At 48.8% G+C, this 11,840-nt stretch overlaps 1 protein-coding gene across 1 annotated transcript; it reads left to right on the top strand.

The window, feature by feature from the left end:
- Positions 1-2,331: 2,331 nt before the first annotated feature.
- Positions 2,332-10,924, top strand: Rflnb (refilin B). Its single transcript, XM_027924408.2, has 3 exons — positions 2,332-2,696; positions 5,321-5,430; positions 7,791-10,924. The coding sequence occupies exons 1-3, from the start codon at positions 2,481-2,483 to the stop codon at positions 8,119-8,121; spliced, it is 657 nt and encodes a 218-aa protein (XP_027780209.1). The 5' UTR covers positions 2,332-2,480; the 3' UTR covers positions 8,122-10,924.
- The last annotated feature ends 916 nt before the right edge of the window (positions 10,925-11,840 follow it).

Genomic DNA, 11,840 nt, shown 5'->3' with positions numbered 1-11,840 from the left:
AAGGAAGTCAGCATTTGGATGCTTTCTGAGTCCAGTTTGATGGTCATTGCTTCCCAGACCCAGAAGTCCCTGTGAAATCCTGGGCTAGCTGCTTAATGACCCTGGTGCCAGAGAGGAAGGGTTATCGCATGTGTCCTTTTGATCTAACTGGACCCCAAAGCTGACAGCATTATACTTCCTTTATTATGTCAAGGGAGTTTTGATGTCTCCATGGATTTTCTGTCAAAATGTGGATAATCTAAGCTTTTCAGAAATCTCCTGAGAAGCTGCTAATGCTGGCTCTTCCCAGGCTCACTGTTTCAGCAGGTGCAGGTGGAGATACCTTTCAATATCCCTGCAACAACCCACACTTTGTTGTTGGGTAGAGAGTGGCTTCACTGGTCTAGCACACTGAACTTCCTCAATCTCATCCCACATCTCTTCCAGGCTGATGATCTTGCAGGCAACCACCCCCTTGGAGCAACTGCCTCTTCTTGGACACCTTTCCCAATCTAACCAGGCTCAGAGAATAGTTTTCAGCATCTACTCAGAAATATCTGGTGGGAAAATTCCCTCCATAGAGTCAAGTTCTCCCACTTATTGACAAACCACTTTAAAAAAAAAAAAAAAAAAAATATATATATATATATATATATATATATATATATATATATATATATATATATATAGTAGATGGACACAATACCTTTATTTATTTGTTTTTTTTTTTTTTTTGTGGTGCTGGGGATCGAACCCAGTGCTTCACACATGCTAGGTAAGCACTCTACCACTGAGCCACAACACCAGTGACAAATCACTTTTTATAACCCCATAAAGCATTTAAATTCCTCCTCTGATGCCTCGGGGTAGGGCACAGCCTGGGATGTGCAGATGATGAGATCAACAAGAGTAGGGAGGTGTAGCAGCACAGACTGTCCTTGAAACTAGCCATTGTCCAGGACTGTACCACCATGGATTTTGTCATCTTCTCCCACATCCCCTGAATGAATAAATGAATGAATGAATGACCTCCCAGTACACGGGCATTCACCAAGTTTTATTCTCCGTGAAGGAGATGATCTGGGTTTCCAGTTCATAGTAAGCTGCCTTGTACCAGTTGTGTGACATGGGGCAAGTCTATTCCCTTTCTTTTTCCTTACTTAAAGGTGATGGAGGAGAACTGAACTTGGCTAACAGATCTACCCACTTCAAATTTCTGCACTTAACAGGTCTGCCTCAAGCAAGACAAATATGTCTTGGTTTTGCAAGGATGTGGATAGGGCTCTCATTGTGGGACATGCACAGAGCCTATCTCTTGTCTAGCCAGGGAAATAATCCCCTGGCCCAGCGTACACCCCTCTTCAGAGCTGGCGCCTGCTGTGTAGGTATGGCAAAAGCTTCAATTCCAGGTGCTTAACTGAGCGTCTATCAGAAGTCCCTGGGCCACTTACTCTACTTGCTGCTGATCATGGACATCTCTGTGAGAAAAGACACTGGATTTGGGAACAGCCCAGCCCTACAACCAGCATCTACCTAAAGGAGTTCCCACTCAGGAAGATCTTCTCTGTCAAACCAAAGGGAAGAGATGTATGCAGTCTGGTTTTTAGAAGCAATCCCGTCAGGAGGGGTGCAGGGCCAAACATTCCTGTGAGTGAAAAGCTGTGACACCCCCCCCCCCCCACTGGAGGGTACAGGCCCCTGATAAAACCTGTGGGCGGTCTATTGGGCTGGTTCATTTTATTGGAGGTTCGAGTTTGAACCCACAGACCTTCCCAGTTTGGCGTGGTCACAGACTACGGAGCACCCCTGGGGAGTCCCGAGGAGTAACAAGTAGGCCGGCTTTCCACTGGGGCAGACCTGAGAGCCAGAGTCCACCCTGCTGAGCCAACAGGCGGCTGGAGCCATACGAAGCGCATTAACTATTAATAATTTCCAGTTGTGTGCTCGTTCTCCCAGGCCTCTGCAGGCTGACACTCTGCTCTGGCTCCCCTGGACCGCCAGGTCTGGAGATATTAGCGCCTCCGGGGCTCCACTGGGACAGGGCAAGGGGGGTCGACGCGACCCCAGGGCCCCAGCCCGAGCGGGATTCCCGCTACCATCCGTGATAGAGTGAGGGGCCGGGAGGGGCCGGGGTGCCTAGTCCTCCCGCTGCAAGGCTTGCTCGGCGCTCCGGGAGCGCAGCAATCGGCGCCTGGGGCGGGCTCAGCCGCGAGGCATAAAGCAGCGCGGGCGGCGCACGGCGGGAGCGCAGCGGCCCCTGGCGCCTGGCCTCGCGGCGCGGCCAGTGCGGGCTGGGCCCGGCGGGCGGGCGGGCGGGCGGGGCGGGGCTGAGGGCGGGGCCCGGAGCGCGGCCGCCGGCGAGACCCGGACAGCGCGCGGGCGGTCGGGCAGGGAAGGCGGCCCTGAGGGCAGCAGCCCCCGCCCGCGTGTGCGCCCCTCTAGGCCCTCTCTCATCCGCGACCCCCACGCCGGGTGCCCCCGAGCCCGCCACGCACACAGCCATGGTGGGTCGGCTGAGCCTGCAGGATGTGCCCGAGCTCGTGGACACGAAGAAGAAGGGCGACGGCGTCCTGGACAGCCCGGACTCGGGGCTGCCCCCCAGCCCCAGCCCCAGCCACTGGGGGCTGGCTGCGGCCGGGGGTGGCGTCGGCGGCGGGGAGCGCACGCCGGCCCCCGGGACGCTGGAGCCCGATGCGGTGGTGACCCCAGCAGCCCCGGTGAGTGGCCCCGCGCGGACTCCTTCCTTCCCCAGCCCACCCGCGACAGGCCCTGGGGGTTACCAGCGGTGGTGCCGCCCCGCCCGGGGCGCGCTGTCAGTGCCACCACCCGCTCGTCCGGACGGCGTGGCCGTCCCTGGGAGCTCGGGGCGGGAGCGCAGCAAGAGCCTGGCCAGCTGGAGCCGGTGGCTGGAAAATTGTCATCGCCTGGGAGGCGCGGGAGCCCCGGGAGAGGCAAGCCGCCTCTCCTCCCTTCGAGGTGGCTGCTCCTGGGGCTGCCAGGCTGCGGTTCAGCCACATTCCTGCTTGGGCGGGGCGGTTGGGGCTCCCGGGATACCGACAGGGAAATCCAGCCTTTCCCCGACCGTGGGCCCAACACCCCGCGGGCTTTGCCCATCTCAGGCGGCCCCAAGACCTGCCTCCTCTTGGCAGCTCCGGGGCAGGGGTGTGCCCTGGGCTTCTCCATTCAGAGAGAAATCTGGGCCAGCCTTGGGGACCTTTTAAGAAGACTCACTCCATCAACCTCCAGATTCCTTGGTGGCCCCCATTGTCCTGAACACCTAACCCAGCTGGTGTCTTGTACTTAGTAGATGGGAAGCCTTCAGGTGGCAGGAACTTTTACTCTTTTTAATTTAAAACTTATTTTAAAAGAAACCAAACTCCACCAAGTCTATTTTGCCTTAGGAATCGCTCAGACGTGGATGTGTGTTGCTTTTACCGACAGCTCGGAGGCCACATCCTGTCTACAGTTGAAGCTCAAAGTGGGGCTTGGAGATAGGTGTTTTCCACCCTGTCCCCTGGGGTGAAGTAGTTAGTGGCAGCATTGTTCTTAAGGTCCCAAGAGCTTTGATGGTGCTGTACTAGAACCCTCAGAGGCCTCAGTGCATTTCCTCATTTCCATTTCAAGGCTACTGCATTCAACTTAGCCTTGGGAGCTTTCCCTTTCTGGCTGTTTCTAGCCTATCTTCCACCTTCCTTGACCACAGGCTAGACACATGGTGGTGTCTCTGAGACCCTCCTCTCTGCCTGGCATGCACACGGCCTCTTACCTCTCTCAAAATTCTACTGTCACCTTTTCTGGGAAGCCTTCCTTGATGCTTCCCAGAGCCTTGCTAAAGTCTCTGGTATAGTCTTCATTCTCTAGTGGCACCAAGTACGTGGGTCTGTCATAACCTCTGCCACCCTGCCCCAACCCCATCCTACACAGGAAGCAAGGTGGAGCCCAGGCAATATGTGTGGTGTGGGCAGGCTTGAAAGCAGAGAAGGCAGAGTCAAGAGAAGGGCATGGTCAGGTGGATGTCCTGTGAGTGCTGGAGAGCACCCGACTCCTCCTGGTGGCTTTGTCATCCCCCACTCCCCAGGACTGCCTGGGAGGTGCCCCTACTATTGGGGGCAGAGAGCTAGGAGCAGAGCAGGGCCCACTGTCACTATCTGGAGGTTGTTTTCAGAAGGTCTGCGGCAGCCAGTGCATATACCTGACGCACCCCTTCCAATTCACTGACCTTGTTTCAAACTCACATCCCTCTCCCAGTCTGGGCCCCACCCACACCCAGGAGCTAGACCCTCAGGACCCAGTGCCTCTCTCTGTCTTGGTCCCCTTAAGCTTTTGTATTTCCATTCTACACCCCACTTGACTTGACACTTTGTCCTGGTAATACAATAAGGGTCTCAGGGCCAGCCTGAGAAATGATTACCTCCTTCTGTCATGGAGGACCTGGGGGCAGGACCGCCACCTCCACACCCTGGCACAAGTGTAGATCCTTCTCTCAAATTAGGCAAAGAAAATGACAGATCTCAAGACACCAGGGAATACAGAAGGCTGCCGAGGTCAAACTCTGCTCTGTGCTTATCTTTGCACGTAGACCACAAAAGCCCTAATTCCAGCAAATTGGGTGACTAGGGCGGAACTGTCTCCTGATGAGTCAGAGTGCCCAGTGCCTTGACCAGGTGGAGATGCTTACCCTCCAGGAAGGCTGTGCTCTGGGGCGTGGAATGTTCTGGGTGGTGGAGGTGATGTGGAGAACTGTTGGTGACCCTCTAACAGATGAGGCTCCCAGTTAGCCAGAGCTGAGCCTTAGGTGGTGTGAATGTGATGGCCCTGAGGCAAAAGAGGGGGGGAAGTGGGAGGGAGTCTTCAGTTTTAAAAAGAATCCCTGCTTCAGTCTTTCTGGAGTGTTGCTGAGACAATGATAGAGGGGGTGCCACATAATTGAGGGTTCTGAAGAGTTAAGCTCCAGTTCATGGAGGCTTCCTCACCACACGGCTGCTGTGGTACGGCGGCTCCTGGGTCTGGCTAGCATCCTGTTGCTGAGCTCCTGTCTCTTTTCTGCCTTTCACAAAACTGCAGTGGTAGAAGGGGTGCAGATAAGGTAACGGGGCATGTGGCATGATTCTTTTGAGGGCACAGAATACTTTCAGGATCGACCTGGGATTTGAATTTGAGCCTCCTGGCTCCTTGTCCAGTGCTCTTCCTAGGCTGTGGGTCAACCCTTCCCTGGTGTACCCAGGATGAGGGACACAGATCACAGTGGGGCCATCAGCTGGAGGCTCAGAGGTAAGGCCTTCAGTGGGATGTGTCCATTAGCCTGTGGTAGCTCTAACGACCTTCTTTTCTTTTCTGGAAGAACCCAGCCTCTCTCCCCAGCACCCTGGCTGTCAGCTGCTCACCAAGGCTGTGCCCCCTGTCCTTTGGCGAAGGTGTGGAGTTTGACCCCTTACCACCAACGGAAGTAAGGTAAATATAGCAATCCCTGAGTTTCTTTCCTCTTTTTTCTTTTTCCTATTACTGGGGATTGAATCCATAGATGTTTTACCACTAAGCTACATCCTCAATCCTTTTTATTTTTTATTTTGAGACAGGATCTTGCTAAATTACTAAGGGTCTTGCTAACTTGCTGAATCTGGCCTTAAACATGCAGTCCTCCTGCCTCAATCTCCCGAGTCACTGGGATTACAGGCCTGTGCCTCTGTGTCTGCCTGATCCTTTGACTTTATTTCTTAAATTTTCAATTTTTTATTCCAGACATAATTTCCTGTTATTTAAGAATTTATTAATTATGCAAATATGACAAATACTATTGATAGTTTGTGGGTACTCTTTTTTAAAAATATTTTTTAGTTGTCATTGGATCTTTTTAATTTTATTTACTTAATATGTGGTGCTGATGATTGAACCCAGGGCCTCACACATGCTAGGCAAGCGCTCTACCACTGAGCCACAACTCCAGCCCCATTGGTGGGTACTCTTTAGGAATTTTTTTTAACATTCTAATCAACTAAATAGATACCTTTTTACAATAAAAATTAGATCATATGATACATAAAGTTCTGCAGCTTGCTTTATGTGCTTTATATCTCATGGCTATTGGATGTTCAAAATTTTGCTGAATATTAATTCAACTTTCCTGGAGCTGCCTCTCCACCTGCACCCCATGCTCTGACCCCTCTTCAAGGTGCTGTAACCTTGTCTCATGTTACAATGTCACCGGACAAATGCCAGCCTTCCTCCAGAATGATCTCATCCAGGATTATCTGGGGGCAAAGATTCACGGGGAGACTCCTTTAAAGATATATCATTTTTTAGAGAAAGGAATCTTACTTTTGGTGACTGGTGGTTTTATAGTTGGAGTTTCAGTTGCATTACACAAAGGGCCCTTTGATGTGGAACAAAGAGGGGTTCATCAGTTTTGAGGTGAGCAGTTTAGCCTTTTATTCCTGTGGAGCTTGTATTTCCAACAAAACAAGGACGTGGCTTCATGATATTAGCTTCTACCAGCATCTTAGCTACTTGCCCAAAGAACAGACCTTTCCATCCAACTCACAGAAAAGAATTCTGGTTCTCAGTCACCCGATGGGCGTAAAAGCTGTTTGATGCATCTGTGTTAACTTTTAAATTACCAAAGGACTTAAAAAACAATAAAGTACCTGAGGAATGTAAATGGTAACTTATTTATGGAAATTAAGATTGCAATTGGTTTTCACTGATAAGGTCAGGTCCCTAAGTCCCTAGGTTTGGGAGGTTTCTAAAACAAAGGCTAAGGTGGACCACATACTAGGTCTAGTATAGCCAAGCTTCCAGAATCAGCATTCAGGAGTTCTGGTTTTTTTCCTTTTCTCATTAAAGAACCAGTTGATCCCTTGAGGGGACAGAAGCTGCTTATAAATAGAAGAGTAGAATCTACTTTGTTCTATAAGACAGTCACGTACCATTAAGCAACAGAAATTCATTCAGAGAAAGGTCCCATTAGGTAATTTTTAAAAATATTTTTAAGTTGTAGATAGACACAATACCTTTATTTTTATACCTTTATATTTTATTTTTTATACCTTTATATTTATTTTTATGTGGTGCTGGGGATTGAACCCAGTGCCTCACACATGCTAGGCAAGCACTCTGCCTCTGAGCTACAACTCAGTCCTCCATTAGGCAATTTTATCTTTGTGTGAACATCATAGAATGTTTTCCCACAAACTAAGAAGGCTATGATGTCTCAGGCCATGCAATCTCAGGGGGTCCACTGTCATATGTGGGGCCATTGTTGACCGAAATGTCGTTAAGTGGTACACGACTGTAATTACACTGACAGCACTTGCTCAGTGTTGACACTCTGCCCCTTTATTGAGTAACCTTTACAGAAAGAGGAAACCGAGACTTGGACAGGTTAAGTATCCTGACTGAGGGCTCCAGGCCTAAGTTAATGGGAACAGAATCCAGGGGCTCTGGCCTGCAACGGGAAACATTGAGCACAGGGAATACTTTGGAACCTTGCACATCTATCTACCTTCAAGTCCCCATAATCCAGTCAATCAATCCATCAATCCCAGCTCCTCCACTCAGTGGCACTGTGACCTTCATCTCTGGAGTTCACTTTCCACTCCCAGGGTTGTAGAGATTAAATTAGATCCTATGAATTCAAGTGCTTGGAATGCTAGTACCTGGCACAGAATAAGTACTTCATAAACTGTGCTGCTTCTTATTGACATTGGCAGGTCTCAGACTGGTATCCCACAAGAGATTCAGAGTCACAATTGGGACCCTGTCCCCCTGGCTCAGAGGAACAACCTCATGCTGCCTGATTTGTCCCCCCTCCCCAGGTACACTTCCTCAGTCAAGTATGACTCAGAGCGACACTTCATTGATGATGTGCAGCTGCCACTGGGCCTGGCAGTGGCCTCCTGCAGCCAGACAGTCACCTGCATCCCCAATTGCACATGGCGCAACTACAAGGCTGAGGTGCGCTTTGAGCCCCGCCACAAGCCCACACGCTTCCTCAGCACCACCATTGTCTACCCCAAGTACCCCAAGACCGTCTACACCACCACCCTGGATTACAACTGCCACAAGAAGCTGAGGAGATTCCTGTCCAGCGTGGAGCTGGAGGCCACAGAGTTCCTGGGCAGCGATTGCCTCTCAGATGAATGCTGACTCAGAAGGATGGCTTGGGGTTGAGCCAGCTTTTCTGCTGCCTTGGTCCCCAGACCACCCTGGGCAGGTTGGGCGATGTTGCCCTTGCATATCATTCCAGCCCCAGAGTCGGACCAGGGGATACCTCTAAGCCCAGCCTGGGGAAAAAAAATCACTGCATCTTGCAATTATTGAGATACTTGGTTTTGTTTTTTTAATTTTCAAATTATCTTTCAAAGGAATATATTTCCTGGTTTGCTGCTTTAAAAGGAGTATATTTCCAGAGTTTCCTGAAAGTCTCGATTTGATGAAAAAAATAAAAAGAAAACCAGAGCAAAAGAAAATGGCAACAGTTTGAACCAGGGAGGGTGGAGGACCGCTCTTCCTCCACTGTCAGTGTGTCTGAAAAAAGAGCTTGGAAAAGTCCCTGGGACGGAAAAAGTGAGCTTTAAGACCTTCCAGCCACAGGTGTCTTCCCTGCTACTAAAGTGTAGCTGTTTCAGTAGGTCCTGATGCCCATATGTGTTCAATCTGGGGAGAGCTGAGTTTCATTCCATTCTTTATTTCCACTTCCATTTTTATTTCCTGTTAACCCAAACTTTTGGAATTCTCTCGATCTTCTTTTTTTTTTTAATGATATGGAAAAACCACAAACCAAAATAAGAGATGCCTTAAAAATAAAACCCACTTCACTGCCCTCTCTCCTGTTTCAGAAGGTCAGGTGGAGTGATGGCCCAGTTTGGGGGCAGTGGCTTCCGTCTGTTCCCTGCAGGTGGGTTTCGGGCCAGGCTCTGGAGACATCCTTGCACACTTGGCATCTGATTCACATCTTGTGTAACTCTCTTGATAGGTACTGTGGGGTTTCAAAACGACTTTCCCATTTTTTCATAAAGGAAAATATAGCAGAGGGCTCTTCTGAGAGAGATGGCATTTTAAAAGAATGCTTTGGAAAACATTTTTGGGACTCCAGGAGGGAGGTTTCCACTCAGGACTGACATGCCTAAGACCCATTACCACCAGGAAGAGACAGATGTAGATGTTTCTGGTGATCCAGCTCATCATGACTATCTCGATGGACCCAAGCTGAGGACTTTGGTGGTGTCAAAGTCGCAGAGAAATTGGGTCTAATGCAAAAAACGAGGAATCTTGCTTAACATCCTCTGAGGTTATGCTTCGGTGAATTTAGTGTAAGGAATCATGTCACAACTCTGACTTTACTGCCTGGCTACTGTAGCCAAAGTGGACATTTCTTTCCTGCCACTGTATAAAGGGAAGTGACCACCGTGGGGTTAAATGTGAACTGAAGATGTTCCCGAGGCAACCTCAAGAGCTCAGCGGAGCCGCTGCAGCAGGGATGGTGCTGGGTAGGGCAGAGGTGGCACCAGGCTGCCCTTCCTCATCGGGCTCTCACCACCACTCCACCACCCCCAGCCCCAGCCCCAGATTCTTAGAATCTCCTGCCAGTCTCTGCAGGGCTGGAGTGTAGAAAGTGGCAGATGGACTTTCTTCCCCTAATATTGGAAAAAACAAACCATACATATTTCCTTTGAATACATCCAAATTATGTCAAGTGCCCCAGGGTTACAGCGCTCTGTAAGCTCTGCCTCCTGCTATATCTCCAGGTTTTTATGGATGGCATCCTTGTGTCCTAAAAGCAAAATATTGAGAACTCTCTGGGAACCCTGGAGCCACAGCAGGGAGTTTTGTTATGATGAAAGCAGGTGCCATGATAATCGCTCTCATTTAAAGGACAGGAGCCCTCTTAGAACCATTGCATCTGGCGTCCTCTGCAGAGACAATGTCTGGTCTCTTATCCCCAGATGGAACTTCAGTCAGCTTCATGGTCCCAAGTTTGCCAGGGAGCACCTCAGCTGGGATCCAGTGAGGAGTGTCACTTTGGGACCCCATGGTCTCTTCCACTGTGTACAGAGCAACAAATTACCACCTGCCTTTGGAGAGTAAATTCCACCACATTTATTGGTAAAAATGGATTTTCTATCTGATTTCTTAGTATCGATAAATAGTAAGTGTAATTTTTTAATTATGCTAGGAAAATTCCCAGAGCTTTGGGAGACACTTGGATGAGCTCTGAGGAACGCTGTGGGCAGGGCGACAGGGGACAGAATGTAGAAGAATGTGGCCTCTGAGGTTTTTTTGAGGGGTGCCCTCCTGAGATTTTTTTTCATCTTAGGGCATCGTGCAGAGTTCAGGCAAGTCACTCTAGGTGTGGAAAGAACCTGAACCTTACCAGTCAAGTAAGTCAAAGTGAGCGATGGTGGACGTGTAAGGCGCGTGGACAGGCGGGGTTTATTCACTAGGGAACCAGCTGGGGTTCTTTCTAAACCCTTTTCCCCCCTTCCAAACCTGCTTTGCTGACTGTTGCAGAAATGGAAGCACATGGAGACACCCTGGAACTCTCCCGTGCGGATGAAATGCCACCAGCCCGTGGTGGAGTCATGTTAGTTTTCAGGGCGGAAGTGGTGATTTTTAAACTCAGTGATTAAAAGCAAACATTCCTAAGTGTGCCTGAGAGATACGGTTTGTTAACTAAAAAAGCTTTTCGCTCAGTCTCCTAAATTAGGGCTTTCGTGTAATAGGATGATTTGTATTTTCAGAGGAAACTTGTTTTGCGTTCAAAGTACAGACTTTTAGAAAGACTGAACTCGAACAAGTATCTTCCCACTTGACATTTTTCCTATTTCTAACCTTAGGAAATCCAGAACAATGTTGAACAAAACTGTGTTTTAAATTTATGTCACCTCTGTCCCGTTCCATTCTGCTTTGTGACTTCTCCATTCAACAATAAATTATCTAAAAAATAAAACCAAGGGATGCTTCTGTTTCTTTAAAAAAAAAAAAAAAGTAAAATTATAATATTTGGTTAATCAGAGTGAGGAAAATAGCTCCTTGTCTTGAGCAATGTTAAGATCATTATATGTTTAACAGTGTACATTTGCGGACATGAGACAATTTCCTGGGGGCAGCTAGATACAGATAGTTTTAAGGGAATTTGTTTCTAGATTTGATGTGTACTCTTTCCCCAAATTTTCTTTTTCTTTTCTGCAGTGCTGGGGATGGAGCACAGGGCTTCATGCGTGCCAGGCAAGTGCTCTACCACTAAGCCCCAGCCCCAGCCCAATTCTTTCCTAAAATTGAAATTTTAAGAGATGCAGCCGTGATTGGAGATGTCAGGCCATTTCTCTTTTTTCCATCTCCCCTTCCAAATTGTCCTTTTTTTTTCATTTTATAGAAGAAATCCATACTTCAGTCTAATTGGGAGAAGACTGCAGGAGTATACAGGGGACAGCAGAGAGGATATCTGCTCTAGGAGCTCACAGTTGGGGTTTCCTGTCTGTGTGAATCCTGAACGTAATTCCTTTAAGGATGACCAAGGATGAGGAGCAAAAATAGCTTGAGTTGGGCTGGGGTTGTGGCTCAGTGGTACAGCACTTGCCTGGTATGTGTGAGGCACTGGGTTTGATTCTCAGTACCACATGTTAATAAATAAAATAAAGGTCTGTCAACAACTAAAAACATATTTAAAAATAGCTTGAGTTGGGATGTTCTCCTTTCCAGGGTCTCACAAAGCAAGACAGGGGAGTGACGTCCTTTTTCACCCAGTGCTCACATCTCTTCAATCTCAGCCTATCATCTTCCCTGTGGGAAAGTCCTATAGGGAAGGAAAAGTAGTATCTTTTCCTTACCTGTTGCAAGGTTCATGGCTGAGAACCCTCTAACAA

Source organism: Marmota flaviventris, chromosome 17, assembly GCF_047511675.1.
Source record: "Marmota flaviventris isolate mMarFla1 chromosome 17, mMarFla1.hap1, whole genome shotgun sequence".
In the NCBI taxonomy this organism is placed as follows: Eukaryota; Metazoa; Chordata; class Mammalia; order Rodentia; family Sciuridae; genus Marmota; species Marmota flaviventris.
The sequence above is the reverse complement of the archived record's forward strand: the minus strand, read 5'-3'. Positions and strand labels throughout refer to the sequence as shown.